The sequence below is a fragment of the Caretta caretta genome, chromosome 5 (genome assembly GCF_965140235.1).
Source record: "Caretta caretta isolate rCarCar2 chromosome 5, rCarCar1.hap1, whole genome shotgun sequence".
NCBI classification, from domain to species: domain Eukaryota; kingdom Metazoa; phylum Chordata; order Testudines; family Cheloniidae; genus Caretta; species Caretta caretta.
The window spans coordinates 78,993,826-79,014,851 of NC_134210.1; the positions used below are offsets into that span (position 1 = coordinate 78,993,826).

At 40.7% G+C, this 21,026-nt stretch overlaps 1 protein-coding gene across 16 annotated transcripts in view; it reads left to right on the forward strand.

Moving 5' to 3' along the window:
* SNX24 (sorting nexin 24) overlaps positions 1–21,026 on the forward strand; it is a 141,498-nt gene that overhangs the window by 88,052 nt on the left and 32,420 nt on the right. For 12 of the 16 annotated variants that reach the window (XR_007356575.2, XR_007356578.2, XR_007356577.2 and 9 more), the window contains one exon: positions 3,618–3,722. Coding sequence is in view for 9 of the 16 variants with exons in the window: in XM_048849417.2 (XP_048705374.1) it covers positions 3,618–3,722 (105 nt within the window). In the remaining 7 variants the exon portion in view is untranslated. Of the gene's footprint in view, positions 1–3,617; positions 3,723–6,341; positions 6,449–20,569; positions 20,644–21,026 lie in introns of those variants that run through there. The other 4 variants (XR_007356576.2, XR_007356574.2, XR_012668536.1 and 1 more) reach the window with 2 other exon arrangements.

Here is a 21,026-nt window from a genome sequence, read left to right on the forward strand (position 1 = left end):
AGCTGGACATGCTGGCTGCTTCCGGGAGCCACCTGAGGTAAGCACCGCCTGGCCGGAGTCCACACCCTGAACCCCCCTCCCGCACCCAAAGTCCCCCCCAGTGACTCGGGATGGGAGCAGGGCAGGGGGAAAGGCAAGGGTGTTTGGTTTTGTGTGATTAGAAAATAGGCAACCCTACTTCTTTCCCTTATTGTGGGTGACAGGAAAAGGCAAGAGGAGATATTGATGAAACTAGACCATACCAGCAATGTGTGAAGGAAGGACTCCAGTTCCAAGTTGGAATAGGAGATTCCTTACTCAAAACAGTAATGAATGTCCATGTTTAAAAACAAAATAAATAAAAAAGTTCTCAAGATATGTGGCTTGATTATGCTCCTGTCTGTGTCCCCCTCTTCCGACATTCCAGCTACATAAAGGAGCTGATAAATCCTGCTTCCTGTGTTGCCAAGTAAGAAAGAGAGAAGACCTACAATCTGGTGGAGTACATTTGCTCATTTACACAAGCTCTCTGTTCCCACAGGCAGGTGTTTATTATTGCTGGCTTTTCACACATCTGGCTGGCCTTGCACAGAGTAGATTTGGCCACTGTGTAAGTCAGTGGTAGATTAATGATTTTGCCACCCCTAGGTCCCGTCCCGCCGCTCCCAGCCCCCCCGCATCAGTTCACCTCCGCTCCGACTCCACCTCCTCCCCTGAGCGTGCCACCGGGTCCTGCTTCTCCCTGCCAGTGCTTTTGTGCGAAACAGCTTCGCAAAGGAGGGGGGAAGAGGGGGGAATGCAACGCGCTCAGGAGAGGAGGTGGGGCCGGGGCAGGGATTTGGGGAAGGGGACCAATAGGGGCAGGGAGGGGCGGGGAATGGGGGCGGGGAAGGGGTGGAGTTGGAGCGGGGCTGGGGGTAGAGGGCGAGAACCGGCAGTAGAGGGTGCGAACCGGCACTGGAGGAAGCAGCCTCTGGATGCTGTTGTAAATTTGCCGCCTCTGCAAATTTGCCACCCTAGGCCTGGGCCTTGTTGGCCTAGGCGTTAATACGCTACTGGTGTAAGTGACAAACTAGACTTTGCAGGTTTACACACCTGTAAATGCAGTATGGTATTTGTTTCTGATTAGAATCTTAATTATTTTCACCTAGTCAATCTGCAGAGGGATTGAAATGCTTTATTTTTATACGTAAACATATATTAATATAAATATAAAATATTAAAATATATGCAATTATAAAATAAAATTATGAAATATATATTATAAAAACATATAAAATGTTTAAAATATTCACTTGCTTTTCTCAGTACAAAAAAAATGTAAGGAGTAGATGTGATTACCATTACTAAACTGGAGTCCATAAAAATACGAAAATTTACATTTGGCAAAATTATCCACAAAGTTATTTTTTAATAATTTAAGATAGACAAAAATAGTCTTGACACATCATTTTGGGAAATGATTCCATACTTTTAAATTTGACCCATCTTTCATGGTTCAGGCAACAGCTCATATAGTAAAAGGACTATTAAATGACCCTGAGGTCAGTGACAGCATTAAAAAGAAATTACCCTCGGGTAAATAGTTCTTTTATTTATATGGTTGGCTTCAGACAGTATCCAACAATCTCAGGAACTATTTCATTAACATACAAACATATATGTGTATAGTACATTTACATATTATTATAAGGATCATATATTGAAATATGTGTGTTATGATTTATATTTTGTCTCTCTGTATACAGATATAATAAATGCACATACATACACTGCATATACTTGCACCTTTCATCTGTCTTTGTTGATTGGATGGGTTGTGTAACAGGGCCACAGAGCAAGAAGGATTGTTAATCATCAGTTGAAGTGTCAGCTGTACACTATTTTTTATTTTGTAAGCAGCTAAGCCCTACTGGAAACTTGTACTGTTTCAGGTTTGTCTCTCTTCATCTAAAGCAATTCATTACTCACCTACAAGAGCTGTCATAGACCCCAACAGTTGTGATATTAGTTTCTTCAACACTCTTGACAAATTTAAAGAAAAAATTGGGTTTTTATACTATGACTTTAAGATCAGTAAGTAGAGGTGTTTGGTGGTTTTTTTCTGCTTGAACTTGGACACATTTGATTGTGATTTAGTATATTTGAAAAATAAGCAAGTTGCAAAATGTTTCTAGAACAACTGAGGTTTACTTATTGGACCTTCATAACTTATGATCACAGAGACAGTGATACGTTGGCACTGCATTTTGCTATAGTAACATCTCAGCAAGCTCAGAGATGAAATGTAAATTCTCAAACCCCCATGGGCGTACATGTCAAAGTCAATTTTGAGTTTCTGCCCTTGTGTTTCTCTCTTCACATTTACTCAGAGGCAATATGCAGCTGAAAAAATGTCTAGTGTCACCTTCCATTAAAATGCAGTGGAATCCATTCTAGTTATTGTTTTGCCCTTTAGTACTGAAAAAAAAAGTTTAGTTGTTTTTGGAATGAGGATAATTTTTATCTTCTGTGGAAGAAGTATTGTTAGGTATAAATTATTTTTTTAAATTATTTGTGAGCTATCCTGCATAAAATCGTCACAGGAATGACAATAGAAACTTACGTAGGGATAGATTTTGTAGCAGAGTTTTGCTAGTGCTATGTATAAATTATTACAGAATTATGCTCATTTTACTTATTACAGTTTTTCCCTTCATCTCTCAGGGTGCCTGCTTTCTGGAAAACCCATTAGTTAGTAAGAGGCTTGTTTTCCACCACCTTTCCCCAAATGCTTGTATGTTGAATCGGGAAGTTGTTTCAATTGCAGTCTGTCTATCTACTTACTTATATAATATTTATCAAGGTAGTATCCGAGTGCCTAGCATCCCTGTCAAGTACTATTCCCATTTTACAGATGGGGAACTGAGGTATGGGGCAGATTAAGTGACTTGCCCGAAGTCACACAGGAATTGAATCCAGATCATTAGAGTGCCAGTCTAGTGCCCCTGTCCACTAGAGATTAGACCATCTTTCCTACCCAGTCATTCTCAGCCTGATTCACAAGGATTCAATAGTAGTTCAGTAGCTCAGCCAGCCAGATTTATAGGTTTTACTGTTCTTTTGTCACTCTCCGGGGGACCCACCCTTGTAAACTGATGAAGTTAATGGGAGCTTGAGAGTACTCAATATCTTGCAGGATCAGGCCCTAAATGAGAAGGCATACACTTCAAAGAAAAGCTGTGTTAAAATATTTGTTGGTGTGTAGATTGGATTGTCCAGTGAGCAATATTCAGCTAACTGCCATGTTGTTGTGTTTAGTCCCTGGCTTGAGTTGGTGTCCAGGTCTTCAAGTAGTAGAGCCATCCAGCTGCTGCAGTTTTGCTTTAAATCTTTGGATCAAATGGCATTATCAGTTGGATTCCTCATTGCCAGAAGGTTAGCTAAGCTGAAATAACTTTTAACTGTGACTTGTAGATTTGAAGAGGGATAGTAAAGTCAGTTCGTTATTCCTCAATGAGGTGTTCAGTAAATAAATTCACTGCAGTTACTGATTTTTCTAAATGGCTACCTTTTCCCCCCCTGTTCTGACTGACTTATAGCAGGAATGTTTTTACTGTAAAGAGGGGATATATTTTTATTTTTGGTTTTGTTTGCAGCTCAAAAGGTTTATTAGAACGCCGGAAATCCCTTCCAAGCACGTGAGGAACTGGGTCCCTAAGGTCCTGGAGCAGCGGCGACAAGGCTTGGAAATATACTTACAGGTAAGCTCCCTGTCAGCTCTGTGTGTGTCTGTGAGAAGAAGCAGCCCTCATTTTTAGAGCTGCCCTAGATGCTGGTGTAGCACTGGAGCATTTTAAAATATACCCAGAAAGAAGAGACCTGGGATTTCATTGGTGGAGTTTGGGCCCAGAGGAAAATGGTAGACCTGAATTCTTTGCAGACTGTGGCCCCTCTTTGTACTTTCTGCCCTCTTGCAGGGGGAAAGAGGATAGGCTTCAGCTTGCTAGAGGTAGGCAATGGGGAGTCCACCCTGAGTTATGGGCTATATGATAGGTCCCCTGTAAGCCCCCCACTGCCCTCACTTACATGCCTGCTATGGGAAGATTGGGCCGATAATACCCCTCTCTGATGTTATGTTTAATAAAGTTTTGGTCTGCAGCTTAAAATACATTTCTGTGTCTCTCCTCATTCACTTGCATGTCTGGATCAAGAGCTTGTTTTCAGAGTTGACCTGAACACTGGTGTAGCACTGAAGTGTTTTCAAATACTAGATAGTTGAATCTGTTAGGTGAAATCCTGGCTCCATTGATGTCAATGGCAGAACTCCTGCTGTCTTCTATGGGGCCAGGATTTCACCCGCTGTCAGTAGCTACACTATAATAAGTTAGGGCTGACCATTAGGGGAGCTGTTTAAGCTGGCAAAAGGGGAAAAATGCATTACATAAGTAGCGATCATTTGTGGCTTAGGTTCTTAATGAGTCTTTACCTAATCTTTGCTTAGACATTCATTAATTGTGGGAATTCCTACTGCAACCACATACCACTTGAAGCACTCACTACTTAGAAAATGAAGAGTGCTACGATTTTTGAAATTTCTCCCAGATTTCAGGGAAGGTTGGAAACTGGGAAGGAAAAAAATCGTACTTTAATTTCAGAGTATCTCCAAAAGGGAAGAATTTTGGAACTGAGGAGGAAAATACACTTTAAATTGTTTGTTTTGATTTAATCTTAAACTAATTCAAAAACTAGGGGATGGTTTTCAGGTGTGGACATCTATATAGTAAAAATGAATGGGTGGCTGCACACAGAACTTTGGGGAATATTATGTTCTGTTTCAGATTATTTTTAAAAGAGAACAGACATTTCATTGTCAGAAGACTATTTCCTAATTTAACATTTTTTTATTGTTCTACACAAACACTCCCCTCTGTCTTTCTTCTTCCTCTTTGCCATATTTGTGGTATCAGAAGTAGCTAAGGAATTTAGGTAAATTTCTTGGGTGTTTGTATGTATACAAAATTTGTGGGACTACTCTGGACACTCTTTTTAATAAATTGCTGTTCTCAAGAATGGCAAAGAGAAGTGGAGCATTTTTGATACTCTTGATTTATTTAGCCTTTCCCTATGCATATGTTTAAGTAACCAGTTTTTGTTTTCCCCTGCATTAATGGGTTATTTTGTTTTTACCAAGCTTCTGTTTTTGAAGATGTTCATATTTGTAGAACCCAGTAGAACTTTTTTGTTGATAATGAATGTGGAAAAAAGATAATACAACAATCAGTTGTAACATTATTACACTATAAGGTGCCACAAGTACTCCTTTTCTTTTTGCGAATACAGACTAACACGGCTGTTACTCTGAAACCTATAATTATTATGTAAGTTTTATTTTGAGGAGACAGAATTTGTTCATGTATAAAAATGTGATCTGCTTAAAATTAACTGTTGCAGAATATCGTTCCTGAGATTGATTGATTTAGGGGTGTATATTTTTGAATAGGGTGCGATATAGGTGAAATTACTACCATTATTTCATTGCTGAGAAACTACAAAGACACTATCACCCCCTACTGGAGGAGTTAATTAACTTACATTCCTACTTATATCATTAACTTTGGTTATATTGTCGGTAATTTTGATGTGCACTGATGGGGAAAGAAATTTTAGACAAGATTTTAAAAAATATAAGCTGAATTTTAGTAAAATTCATATTGCATATTGAGGCATTTAAATAAATGGCCGGATTTTCAGAAGTGCTGACTACCTGGCCATTCCCAAAGATGTCAATCGGGCCACTTATTTAGGTGGTTAACTTTAGGCATTCATTTTTTAAGTTCTTGGCCTTTAATTTCAAACTGAATGAATCTAAAGTGTTGAAGGGAGATCTGTATAAATGTAACAGCAGGGATTTAGTGTTTGTATACTTTGGCTGTTACAATTTACACCTGCTGTATGTGTAGCTGTAGAGTGCCAGCATCTTTTTGATACTAGTAGATTGCTAGTGAATTATGATACAGTTGTAAAAAAAAGTAGTAATTTTTTCAGGCCTTTATGAGGGGATTGAGTGTTTACACAGTTGCTACTGCCAAACCATTGTCTTTATGCTCTCATGTAGTAATTTCTCAATATATGTGTTGCACCTTTAAAACACACAAAGTTACCAAAATGGTGTTGTACCATGCAGACTGCAAACAAATATTGACCTGTTTCAGTCATTGCCTTATGTTGCTGCTTTATTTTTTTTTCTGTTGTATACTTCAGATAACCGAGTATGAGGGCCCCAGATAGTAAAATTTGAATCCATGTTTAATTGCATGAAAATGGAATGTTGTTCTTTGTCTTTTGTGCAGCAAAAGAAACTATGTGTAATTCTCTTACAGTGATGGAAAATGCTGCAGCTGCCACTCCAGTGGATAAAAATGTCCCATCACCTTTACTTTATTAACCCAGCTTCTTGTATTATTTCAGAATAAATTTTAAAAATCCAGGTTCTCATTTTTTTATATTTTTGTATTTTTCTGAAGAATTTAAAAATAGTTAATTAGCACAGGTTTTTAAGAGATCATGCAATTCCAATGTTTGCATTTCTTTTAATATTTATCCCTATTTATTGTATGTTGAAAATTCATTGGATTACTTATTTGTTTCTTGATTTTGAAAGCTGTGAGAGGCTTTTTGTCTTTTCATAATGGATTGATTTTCTGCCTGGAAGTGCTAAAGGTTGATGTATGTTTTGTTTTAAATGACTGCCACATTTTACAAGTTCAAGAATGGAAGTTACAATTTTCACTTAAAATACTATGGAACAACTGGCTAAGAAGCACCAACATGTATTCAGTAGTTTCAATGGTAATAATAAACAGCATTATATGGCATTGCCAATACTGTGCACACACTGATTGATTGATAGGAGATAGGTTGGAATTATTAGTTCTGATTTATAAATGGGGAAACTGAGACACAACACGTAAATGGGAGTCAGTGACAAAGCCGAGACTAGAGCTCACACAGGTCTAACTCAGAGTCCGAGCACTTGATTGCTAGACTACACTGTCTCAGAAAATACTGTTGAAGGGCAGTTTATCCTGCAGTTAGATATATAAAAAGGAGATTTCATAATCAAGGGGTTTAAGGTGGGGGAAGGTCAGATATAATTTCACATGGGTCCCTTATACGGAAAGTCTCTAATTCTGAGCAGAAAGGGTGGAAGCTTAACATATTTTAAAATTTTATTAAAGCTAATGTTAAAAATATTATGTAATACATAGGTTGAGAAAAGAGTGTCTGTACATCTGAGTATAGTGCTTAGATTATTCACAAATATAAAGTTTTGTTTTTAAAAGTCATATGATACAATCAGCATTAACCCAAATTTAGGTGAATAAATTTAAGAATATAGTTTAGATATTAGCAACCAAGTATTCAGGTTGTACAACTTTTCATAAGTGATCTGAGATTTGGTTGTGGAAAGCAAAATGTATCAGTGTGTGAAGATTGTCCTTCAGTAATTGAGAATTTAGGGTAGGTTGTCCATTTAGAAAATACAATCCATGAGGAAAGTAGTTCAGTTACTTTCCTGACTGCACTTCTCATTGACATATTACTAGGAATGTCTGACCTATACTGGTGAGATTGGATCAAGGTTTGTTTTAACCCCTTTACTTTCCTAAGAGCACTAGGAATTAGAAGCAGGGATGGAAATCCAGAGCACCAATTGTTAGTCCAGGGAATGAGGAATACATCTGTTGCTTCCACTTCTTTTTCTTTGACTCTACTATGCAATCGGTGACTGGTCATTTATCCTTTACCCCAAAGAGGTATAGAAATGGAAATCTCCTTTGATGGCATATCTGCAGAAATACTGATCACTTGAGAGGTCTCCACTCCCTCCAGGGTGGACTGTATATTGGATTAGAAAGCCACTTTTTAGATAAATCTCTTCACTGATGCCAGGGTTCATTTGCCCATTAGATAATTGGTTGGGATTCCAATAATAGGCTACAATGAGGGATTCCACCTAATTGTTTATATAAGCAATTACTGCCATGTCAATCCTGATAAGTATTAGCTAACATATGATTCATTCTCAGAAGAGCAGTTCTTGTGACCCTCATCTCTAATGAATTGATAATGGAGAAGTTTCTCTGATTTAACCATCTGCCCTCTACTGCACATTAGGTGATTCAATGTCCCAGTAAGATGACACTGGATGTTACTAGAGAGACAAAGTGGGTGAAGTTCCTCCAGGGCAGATTGGAAGTGGCCCTGTAGGTTTTTCGCCTTCCTCTGTAGCATGGGGCACAGGTCACTTGCTGGAGGATTCTCTGCTCCTTGAAGTCTTTAAACCACGATTTGAGGACTTCAATAGCTCAGACATAGGTGAGGTTTTTCTCAGGAGTGGGTGGGTGAGATTCTGTGGCCTGCGTTGTGCAGGAGGTCAGACTAGATGATCATAATGGTCCCTTCTGACCTTAGTATCTATGAATCTATGAATATCTTTTAGTGAGCAACTTCTGTTGGTGAAAGAGACAAGCTTTCAAGCTGCACAGAACTCTTCTTCAGGTCTGGGAAAGGTTCTCAGAGCGTCACAGCTAAATACAAGCTGGAACAGATTGTTTAGCACAGGTAGTTAACACATTTTCCAAGGGACGATTTAAGGTGAAGTGCCCATTAATACTTCTGCATTCATAGGACAAAAAAGGACAATTAGTGGATTACAGATTGTTGTAATACACCATAAATCCAATGTCTTTATTGAGATCATGACTTTTAGTGTCTAGCAAGGGTATGAATTTAAGCTCCCAGACTCGTCTTTTGAAGAAGTTGTGCAGGTTTCCTTTGAGGACAAGGAATGAGAGGTCAGCTATGGAGTGATCCTTTTGTGAAATGTTACTGTCATCCCAGTTTTACTTCCCTATAGGCTTGCCCTTCTGTAGGTTATCTTTTAAAATTCAACAGCATAAATATTTTCTAACTCCCTTGCGCAGAAGAAATCTCATCGCTTGCTGATTTCTGCCCCTACAAGATAACAGACATAGTTAGCAGAGGTTGCCTGTGGAGTTGCACCTCTAGTTCAGAATCAAAATACAAAGTCACCAATCACAGGTGCAAGAGGATTTAGTCAGGCAGTGGGATACTGGAGAAGCTGCATGCCTCTGGTGAACATCTGAGTAATGACTCATTTCTTGTCATGTGCGCAAGCTAAAAAAAGCTCTTCTTACAACTGACGACAATCCAGTGTAACGGAGCACTGATAGACCTTCTGAACTTTTCCCTGTGCGTGGGCCAATGCATCTGCTTTTACTTAACCTGCAGTTACTTTGTCCTTGTGCTGAGGAATAACCATTCTGACCACCATTACACTTTTTTTTTTTTTAAGTAAATTCAAGGGCTGAGATATGTCTGAAAGGAAGTGCAGTGAAGTGGGTTGGTTGCTGAGGTAATGTAGGTGACCTTAAATTATGCAAACAAACTTCATGTTAAAATACACAAGTGCTGGCATTCTATTTGAGTACATTTATGGGTCCCTATCACTACAGCATCTGAATGAATCAAACAATGAATGTATCAATGCAAAACCCACGAGGAAGGGAAGTACTATTAGCCTCATTTTAGTTATCCAAGGTCAGACAAGAAGTATGGGGCAGAGCTGGGAACTGAACCCAAGTCTCCTGAATCCCATTTTGATGCCTTCTCTATTTCAGTGTCTGATCCATCCTTTTTCTCCCCTAGATCAGGAGTTCTTAACGACTTTCCTTGTGAGGCCCCCCCAGCATGCTAAAAAAACTCCACGGCCCACCTGTGCCACAACTCTTTTTCTGCATATAAAAGCCAGGGCCAGTATTACGGGGTAGCAAGCAGGGCAATTGTCCAGGACCCCATTCCACAGGGGGCCCAGCAAAGCTAAGTTTCTTAGGCTATGGCTTCAGCCCGGGTGGCAGGGCTTGAGGCCCCAGGCTTAAGCCCCATGCGGTAGGGCTTCGGCTATATGCCCTGGGCCCCAGCAAGTGAAATTCCGGCCCTGCTTGGCAAACCCCCTGAGACCTCACCGCTCCCCCCCCCCAACCCCAGTTGAGAACCACTGCCCTAGATGAACGTCATTTTGAACTTCTTGTATTCAGTGAAGAAATTGGACCATTTAAAAATCTAGAATTACACTAATCCTCTGACTTGTTTCACACTGTGAAGAATGGAGAAAATCTCAATGGCCCTTAGTGAATAAAGAGCTAGTACTGCTATTCGGATTTTTATCAGGAGAGGTTGTATTCAAAGGTAATGCATCTCTTTTGATTGAGGTGAAGGAACTGATACTGTTTAAGAATGACCTACTAGTCTTTAATTTGATCTCGTGCTTCCATGAAGAGGGCAGTCATGACTCCTAGAGAAAAGACTGGGGGAACTGGATTTTAGGAGTCCAAACCCCTTGGGATTTGAAGGTTTGGTAATTAACCCTGGGCAACAGAATCAACATTTCAGAAGTTTCAGGAATCCAAATCTTCAAAACAAAGTGTGAATCTTATGAAAACTGTTGACTCAAGATTGTTTTCTACCTAAGTAAACAGTCTAGAAATCTGACAAATACTTTTGAGCTACATCCCAATATTCTCCAGAATGTGGGTCTCCCCTTGAAAAGATATATTAATAAACATACAGTCTTTTCTGCAATTTATAAAGATCAAAAGAGATGTGAGATAACATATGCCAATATTTCTGCAGCTGAAGCATTTCTGAAGCATCCAGTTTTTTCCCCATTCATTGTCTTAGAGAGTTTCTTTCATAAAAGACCTACAGGTGGAGTCAGGATCTGTAAACAGAGGATGACTTTATGAGTGTCTGATTTTTTTAAAAATTATTTTAATAATTACCCTCCTTCCTATTTCAGATAGGTTTATTTTTCATTCTTTGTCATTAATATAACCCATTTTTGGGAAACAATTAAACTGCAGGTGAAAAATACAGATACACACTTTGCAAATTGCACCTGCAAAAGGGAGGCTGGAGACCCTTTTGAAAATTCAGCGCCAAATTTGATTTCAACTGATGGCTCTTTTGAGTTGTTCCAACAAACATTGCATCAGGATATTAAAGATGAAATAAAAATAAATGCTGTTTGGATAAAATGTATAGAAAATATTGTTGCATGTGAATGAAAATTTAAAAATGTCTCTGGTAGCACCAATATTAATGTGAGATGGTGAATTCTAAAGTTGTTTCACTGTCTTTTAAGTATAAGAAGAAGATTGAACTACGTGAAAATATAAAAAAAACCTAATTAAATGTGCTAGAGGGATATTTTGACTTCTTTGGTAACTGTTTTGGATCGTAAATTTCAATACTCTTTGAGAGTTTATATAGTTTTTCAGATTCCAACAGAGTATAGAATCATAGAATATCAGGGTTGGAAGGGACATCAGGAGGTCATCTAGTCCAACCCCCTGCTCAAAGCAGGATCAATCCCCAACTAAATCATCCCAGCCAGGGCTTTGTCAAGATTTTAGATTATGATCAAGCTAAATCTGTTCTACAGTTACAAGCACAAAAATTGTAAAAAAGATTATTTCTGAAGCTTAGTGGATTCTCAGAAGTATGATGATTTGTATAAAAATCCATTTACATTTGAGTTTTAAAGTAGAAAAATTGTGATTGCTTTTTGTGTTGTATAGTAAATTTAGTCTGAATCCATCTAAAACAGCATCACTGGGTAATCTGTTTTTCAGGACATTTTGTACATTTATATCTCAAATGTCTTCCAATCCTAGACCCTTTATTTTTCTGTTGGGAAATTTGAAAACATTATTTGAAAAAAATTATAAGGATTTATACATGTTTTCTCTTATGCCAGTGTTATCAGTTGATGTAAGAAATCTATTTTTAAAAATAATTCAGGGGGAACTTATAATTGGGGCCCTATCAAATTCACAGTCCATTCACAGCCATAGGATTTTTAAAATTGTATATTTCATGATTTCAGCTATTTAAATCAGAAATTTCACGGTGTTGTAATTGTAGGGGTCCTGACCCAGAAAGGAAGTGGGAGGGGGCGGGGGGGCGCGGTACTGCTACTCTTACTTCTGCACTGCTGCTGCCGGTGGCGCTGCCTTCAGAGCTGGGCAGCTGGAGAGCAGCGGCTGCTGGCCGGGAGCCCAGCTCTAAAGGCAGAGCCACCTTCAGCAGCAGCGCAGAAGTAAGGCTGGCATGGTATGGTATTGCCACCCTTATGTCTGTGCTGCTGTTGGCGAGGTGCCGTCTTCAGAGCTGGGCGACTGGCCACCAGCCGCTGCTATCAGGCCACCCAGATCTGAAGGCAGTGCAGAAGTAAGGGCCCCCCTGCAGCTCCCTTTTGGGTCAGAACCCCCAGTTTGAGAAACGCTGGTCTCCCCCATTAATCTGTATAGTATAGGGTAAAAGCACACAAAAGACCAGATTTCACAGTCCATGGCATGTTTTTCATGGCTGTGAATTTGGTAGGGCCCTACTTATAACTTGACAGATCACATTGCCAAGATAACAAGACATTATGAATGACACAGTAAGGGCAGCTTCTAGTTCATGAGAAGATAAAGCAACCTTCTCCTTTACAGACCTTTTTCTTTTTCTGTCTGAAATTTCCCCAAAAGTCTCTCAAGAAGAGAGTGTCTCAAGCAGAAGAATTAACTGTACAAAAATGTCCAGAAAAATGCTTTTACAATTTTTGCATTTTTAACTCTAAAAAATGTTTAGGTTCATCATAAACAAATGTATATGTTCTTTTGCTTGTCAAAATGAATTCCACCAGTAAGAGAGCTCATTTTCTAGACATAATTAATTGTCACCCAAGGTTGCTCACACCAAGCTGAGTTGCCCAAGCCTTGTGAAGGAATGGAAGATTTGCTGATGCAAGTAGCTTTTCAAGCTCAGGACAGCACCCCAGAGATCCACCTTTATTTTCTGGAAGTTTGCATACCTTCTGTTAAAAATCTTCGGAAGAACTAGAATTTTTCAGAGCTTGTAATACCAGTTTTATTAGGAATTTCAAACTTAGATATTAATACCTTGAGTCATTCTATGAAGAAGAGAGTCACCCTTTTCAGCTTCTGAGTCTGAGAAGAAGGAAGCTTTGATTTCAGTTCTTTTCTTAACTCTGTCTCTCACTGGATTTGATTGTGAAGAGGAAGAGCTCTCCAACACTCAGCCTGTTGAGGAATTTAATCGGTCCTGCATTGTTTAGCAGATCTAGTTGCTGTTGGCCATTTAGGTCAGTGCTGTGGGTCTTCTGACAGGGAAGAAAGTGGAATGCCCTCTAGTATACTATTCAGTTTGAGCGAAACCAAAAGTTGGCCTGTGCACTGCAGTAGAAAAGTCATCTTGTGCATCTCTTCCAATGCATAATTGTTCTACACTGTACATTTCCTCGGGCTTTGTCTCTGAATAAAGAATGAGTATTTTGCTACTGCTTGTGGCTGAAATATTGCTTTATTGTCTTCTTCATTGCCGAAGGAACAGAAGATTCCTGAAAATCGAGGAATTAAGTCCTCTGTGACAAATAGAGTATTCCCTCCCCCCACCCCCGTATTTTTTTCTATTCCCTGCCTATAGTTGAGGAAAAAATATCTGTGAGGTCAACTCACAGTAGCATGTATAGGTCAACCTTGTCTCCGCCAAGGCAGAACAGAAACTGGAATGTCCTTATATGTAGAATGGAGATGGTACTTAGTGAGTGGGGTTGTTGTACTTCTACATAGTCATATAGGACCAGAAGCAGTCCGTAAACCCGCCTCTGTAACTGGAACAGTTTGACAACTCCACCATTTGAACTTTTAATTATACTTTAAACATTTTTTTAAAAGTTGCCCATCAATATCTATAGGGATGGAAAACCTATCAACCTGTATTGTGGAGTGATGTAAAATTACAGTATTGGGGAAAAAATAAAAGGAAGATGTATGTTTATTGATTCAATCCAGTAAAAAGTATCTTAAGCATCAGAAATAGGATAGACTTAGTAACAGTTCCAGAATCAGATAGTAACAAGGACATGAATACAGAAATGTTCAACCATTAGAATCTTTTCTTCTATTTCCATGAGGTAGAATTTATATCACATGTATTAACTCTGAGTGTTCATATCCATTACATTTTCCCTCCTGTGCTGAGATATATACTCCATACTGGTCCCAGTTCAGGAAACCATCCCTATTTTTCGAAACACGTAAGCATGTGATCAAGTGTAACTTTAGGCACATTTCAGTTACATTAAACGTATACCTAAGTGTTTCTCAAAATTGGGACAGGTGTGTACAATAATCACCTCTGTAAAAAACAAAATACCAAACAGTTACCACCATTATTTCCTATTCTAAATACACAGGGAATCTGTGGAATTTCATATGCCACTGTGTGATGATGGTTGTAAATGCTGACCACTGCATAAATTCAAATGGTTTACATTATAATTCACAGATTTGGGCTAGCCACTCAAGCTCAGACCCAGAGGGTCAGATGGACTCAAGGGCCCAACTGTCACCCAAGCTGCAATGTTCACACTGCTATTTTTGGTGTGCTCGCTCAAGGCGAGCTAGCATGAGTCTGTCTACCCAGGATGGGAGGCTCACTCCCAGATGCTGTGTAGACATAGCTTTTGAGGCCAAGATGAATGGGATTTTGTTTTAATACTAGGTGAGTGCATGTGATAAGTGGATCTAATTTTATAAAAGGGTAGGGAATATAAAACTTTAATCTTGTGAAATACAGTTTAACTGCTATTTTATCTGGAACTCCCTCTTATCTGAAAAAAAGATTGTGTCACCCAATATCTATTAATCACATTGAAAATTCCCTCAATTATCCAAAATTAGTCAGTGTCTTCCTCCTGCAGCCCCCATTTAGTCTTCAGTAATCGAGACTGCACTCTAGCTATATAGAGCTCTAGAAGCAGTGGTATGGTAAGTGTAAAGAGAGAAAATGTTTATTGTCCTCATTAAAGATTGTAAACAGAGTGTTAAATAATATTAATGGCTGGGATTGTCAGTACTTAACAGTACTTTCCTAGTACAAGTGATTTTATTGATCGATACAGACTCAATATAACAGGGTAGATTATTCTACTGATTTTATCAAAACTTTAACTAAGTTTCTTAGTGCACCACATATCTTTAAATAGATCTAGATGATGATGTAGATTAAGAAAAGCAAACCACCATCCATCTTTTTTTGATCTGTTAATAACTTAAATCCATCATTGTTGCTACAAGCTGTTTTCAAATTCTGTTGTGCATACCTGTTTCATTGGTGCTTGTCACAGAATCTTACAATTGTTTAGATGGCTTTTGGTTTTAAAGAATGTAGTTGGCAGATGCAGGGTCACATATATGCTAGAGATAAAAGGTAGGGTAAAAATAATGTTACTGGTAACATAAAGGACAGATATTTATAAAACATGCCTTTTGTGAAAACAGTTCCTGAAGAGACTTTCCTGGCTCTTTTTTTTTTTTTTGTAAAGCTGGCAGTGCTTTAAAAAAATAGCCTTATTACTTACTTTGAAAATAACAGTGCAGTTTTGAAAAGTGGTATTATTAATGTGTGTTTTGCAATTCATTTATTTTTTATTTGCTGTATATTTTAAAATAACCAAAATGATTTGTTATTTGCTGTACAGAATTGGGCTCTGTGAAGTTTTTCTTTTATTTCCTGAGTGGTTTACTTTTTACTCATATTTCAGGCTTGTTTCAAAGCAAATTTTGTTCATTAAAAAAGCAAAATTTTAATTAAAATTCAGGACAATTTTAGAGACAAAGTTACTGATATACTTAATTCTCATTTTCTTTTCATTCTAGTATTACTAGTTGCTATACAGATACACCTCTACCCCAATATAATGCAGTCCTCGGGAGATGAAAAAAATCTCACTGCGTTATAGGTGAGACTGCATTATATTGAACTTGCTTTGGCCCCCGCTGTTCCTTGTTCCCTGACCGCCCCCTCCAGAGACCCCTGTCCCTAATCACCCCCAGGACCCTACCCCCTAGCCAATCCCCCTGCTCCCTGTCCCCTGACTGCTCTGACCCCTATCCACACCCCTTGCCCCCTGACAGACACGCAGCGGCAGGAAGCGGAGCAGCCTGGCCTCAGCCCACTCCACTCCGCCAGCTCCCAGCCGCGGCGCTCCGCTTCCTGCTGCAGGTGAGTGCGGGGGGGCGTCCTTTCCCCAACCTCCCCCGCACTCACCTGCAGCGGGAAGCGGGGCGCCGCGTCTGGGAGCTGGTGGAGTGGAGCGGACGGAGGCCGGGCTGCTCCACTTCCGCCGGTGACTGTGCGGGGATCCCTTCCCCCAAGCCCTCTCCCCCAAGCTACATGACTGGGTCCGGGGCGAGGGAAGCGGAGCGGGCTGCTCCCGGGCCCCCGCTAATCCCCCAGGCCACTCTGGGACTGCAGGGCCCCCAAAAATGCCCCCCCAGCTTCTGCCTCCCAGACCCGGGGGGGAACCCCTGACCACCCCTGAGACCCTCTGCCCTTATCCAACCCCTCGACCCTGGCCCGGCCCCCTTAACACGCTGCTCAGAGCAGCGAGTCGGAGCTTTACCACGTTGTTTACAAACCTGCGTTATGTCGGGTCGCGTTATATCGGGGTAGAAGTGTACATAGTAAGAAACAGTCCCTGCCCTGATGTTCTTACAGTCTAAACAGACAAGACAGAGGGTAGGAGGCAAAACAGATAAATGATCTGGTCAAGCCACACAGCATGTCAGTGGTAAAGCCAGGAATAGAACCCATGTTTCCTGATTCTCAGTCCAGTTCTAAAGCCACTACAGTCTAATGTAGAGGTGGGCAAAGTATGGCCCGCAGGCCACATCTGGACCGCTGAACTGTCCTACCCAGCCCCTGAGCTCCCGGTCGGAGAGACTAGTCCCCAGCTCCTCCCCTGCTGTCCTCCCTCCCTCGCAGCCTCAGTGCACCATGCCGCCAGTGCTCTGGCCTGCCGCTTCTGCCGAGCAGGGCAGCAGTGTGGCTGCAAGCTCCTGCCTCTCTGAGCGGCGTGGTAAGGGGTCGGGGTGGGGGTTGAATAAGGGGCAGGAGGTACCGGAAGTCCAGGGATCAGGGGGCGGTTGGATGGGGCGGAGGTTCTGAGGTGGGGGGTGGTCAGGGGATGGCGAGTGAGGGGGCTGGATAGGGGGTGAGAGTCCCGGGGGCAGGGGTGTGAATAGGGATCGGTGCAGTCAGGGGACAGGTGGGGTTGGATAGGGGGCGGGAGTCCCGGGGGGTTTGTCAGGGAGCAGAGGTGTGGATAGGGGGCAGGGCAGTCAGGGGACAGTGAGCGGAGGGGGTTGGATGGGGATGGGATCCCGGGAGGGGGCAGTCAGGGGTCAAGGAGCAAGGCGGGTTGGATGGGTCACTGGTTCTGAGGGGGGCAGTGAGGGGGCAGATAGGGGGCGGTGTCCAGGCTGTTTGGGGAGGCACAGCCTTCCCTACCCGGTCCTCCATAAAGTTTCATAACCTGGTCGTGGCCCTCGGGCCAAAAAGTTTGCATACCCCTGGTCTAATGGCTGTCAACCTTTTTCCATACTGTGGCTCGTTCTAGAATATTAAAAAGTTTTGGGATCCCGCTTCCATCTAGCTATGAAGAAAGGGTGAGATTGAGAATCCATGTACTAAACCATGCTGTCTTCCATTCATCAGTGTTTACTAGATTTGACAAATTTGCCTGGAGAAAAATGTTTTCAGGCTGTATTACTGCAGGAATTGACTAGGTTTCTCCATATCTTTTTAGACAATCTGACTATGAATGTACACATTTTAAAATACAATCATAGTTACGGCATATATTGTCTTTTTTGATACTTACATTCCTATTGTTTGGCAAACTCAGTAGTCTTTCTTACTTTTTTGAATACTCCTTTGCAGGGGGAATTTTTAAAACTTCATTTCTTTTTCTTAGTAACTATACGGAATCATTTCTAAGTGAATTATTGGCGAGTGGGGAAGTTGATTTGGTAGTGATGCAAATTTCTGCATGTACAAAACCATATATTGCATTTTAAATTAAGGGTAATGAGTAGTGCATTTCATTTTCTTCTCTGCAGCTTTAACGCTGGATATTGTACAGGTGAGGAGAACTGGGATAATTTGTGAATACGCATTATGTTGTCGTCTATAATTACATAATCACATACTGTTTTTTCCACAGGACCCCTGCCTTGTTTAGTGTATAGAAATGACTTGCTATTAGGATGAGTCTGGGTCGTGTAGTGAAAGACGTTGTCTGTAAGACCCCCTGCAGCATTTGTTGCAGCAGTTGGAGGGTGTGCAGTGAATGAGGCCAGGGGACAGCAGGAAAAGAAAGAATGGTCTTGTGGTTGAGGCAGATGAATGGCATCCTGTAGAACTGGATTCTATTCCTCCTCCTGCCACAGAGTTCCCATGTGATAATAGGCAAGTCACTTAAACCACAGTTTTTACGGGTGGTCAGTAATTGTTTGCTCCTCATTTTCTGGATGCCCAACTTGAGACCCTGGGATCTGATTTGCAGAAGTGCTGAGCACTCATAGTTGCAGCTTAAGTTTGTGGGAGCTGTACTTTGAATATATTAAGTACTGTATAGTGCCACATACTCTGAAACTCGCATCCTAGATGTCTCAGGTAGGCCTTCCAAAATTAGTTGATACTTTTGACGTTAATCTCTCTCTGCCTTAACTCCCTATCTGTAAAATGGAGATAATATTCCCCTGTCACCTCACAAATGTATTGTGAAGATAAATTTATTAATGTTTGTGAAACACTTAGATACTATAATGGTGAGTGCCACAGAAAAGTTCATGAGGAAATTAATAATTCTACCTTCAGAATGAAGTTTGAATAGTGTGCACTAAATACATCCTCAGGCCACACACTGAACACTGAGGAGGAAACAAAATATGGACTAGCTAGCTGTTAATTAAGTGAGCACCATCCACCCTGTGCATTGACTAAGTCAGGAGTTATGTAGAAAAAATAGCATGTGATTATGTAGTTACAGACTGTGTCATAATGCATATGCACAAGAGGGCTGAATTAAGGTTGCACACCTAACCTTAATTCCGGCATTTCCTAACTTTTGAGTGTTGACTTTGCAACCTTAATAATATGCATATTAAAAAAACCACTCATGTAGTTTTTGTGTGTATAGTTTAGTGTTATTAAATAACAATAAATAATCATGTTATTGCAATATTAAATATATTGCAAGCCATGCTAAAAGACAAAATATGTAAATCACATTATAATGTAACACACGTGAAGTGTTAAATCAAGCCAGCATTAACTCTGGTGCTGCCACTCCAACAGTGGTGAATGTAAAATTGGATGAGTGACATAAAAGTGCCCTGGCAGGTCAAGAAAGGCTGCTTGAGCATGAGGTGAAAACTGTGCTGGTGGTAGTTAAATAACAGGTGGGTGTGGGAAGTTGATAGCTGGAGTTGGAGATGGTGCGAAAGAAGGTAGGAATCCTGTTGTGGTCACCAGAGCCCTCTAATATAATGGGACTTCAGTTTATTAAATTATGCATTTTATCCTGAATATAATACACATGTATTTGTCTTCCTTCCTTAGCAATATATATAGCTTCTTTTGAGAAAAATGCTAAGGATGAAAAAGGCTTTAAGGATGAATTAAGGGAAGATATTCTCTTCCTCGGATGTAGGACAGGAGAATCAGAAATACTTGTTAATTTGCCATACTGTGTCTGATTCCTCAGTCTAAACCTTGAAAATCCAACGTGCAGTAGTAGCTTTTACATTTCACTGCTTGCTTAATCCAAAAACTAGTAATTCACAATTTAGGATAACAGAATTCATTTTTTGGAGGCCTTTTGGTTTAACACATCTTAATTAAGGTAGGTTTGAATTAACCTGAACGTCAGGGAGAAATAAATACGCTTAGCTTAGTGGTGCCCAAACTTTTTCTGTCATGCCCTCCACCCCCGCTTAATAGTAATGGAATCTGTCTGTGACCCCTCCCCCCTCTATTACTGCACAGTGGCTCAGCAGAGGACCTTGGGCTGAAGGCAAAGCTGAGAGCTGAACTAGGTGTGGGGGAGGGGCTGGGCTAGAGGTGGAGCTGGCCTGTGGGTAGAGAGGGAATGAGGATAGAGCTGGCCTGAGGGCGGAGAGGGAATTTGGACAGAGCTGAGTGGAGCTGTGGCTGGGTTGGAGCTGGGCTGCGGTTGGGGCCAGAGCTGGGCTGGAGGTGGAGTGGAGCTGTGGCTGGGGTCAGAGTGGGGCTGGGTGACGCTCCCTCCCCACACCGTGTGGAGGCTGGTCCAGGTCCAGCCATGTGCCCCCCTGAAGGTTCCTCTGTATCCCCTTAGGGGGGTATGCCCCACAGTTTGGGGACCACTGGCTCAGCTAAATGACTTCCATATTTATAAATTGTGGTATGGATTTTTCAAGTTATTGTTCAGTGGCCATTAACACCCATAAATGTCATGAAGTTTGTTCAGTGGTGCACGTGTAAATACTATCATCCATGCCTAACAAAATCTTCAAATAGTATAAATGTGAAAACTCTCTCACTTTTGCAACACAATCCCCTATTTTCTACTCTCTACTACCATTGCCTAGTATATTTTTTTATCTAGTATATTTTTCTTGATCTACAGGTGAAATAAAAAGTTTGCAGAAACTAAACCAAGCATGAAGTAGAACTGGAACCTTTAATTTCATTAACTACATTGTAAGTGGTGAAGATTAATGTATATATCTCTTGCTAATTCTTTCCAATTACTTAGTTCATATAAATTCCCAAACCTTGTTAATTATGCTGAAGTCAAATGGTAATTCTTAACAGTATTTCCACAGCAAGGGAATTTTCCTGGCGTAACCTTGCCCTCTTGTAGAAACTCTCAGCCGATTAGGCACTCTGACTCTAGTCCATTCATTTTCAGCTCAAGCCTAATTGCTGCCAACTGACTGCCACAGGTACCTTGGCTTTCGTACATTTAAGGAATGCAGGTTCTTCAGAGAACAAACAAGGAAAGATTAATTGTTTGTTTTGTTTCATCCCAAGAGAAATGTGGGCGCTTAATCAAGAAAAATAATTTCTTCTGTTGATTTGGC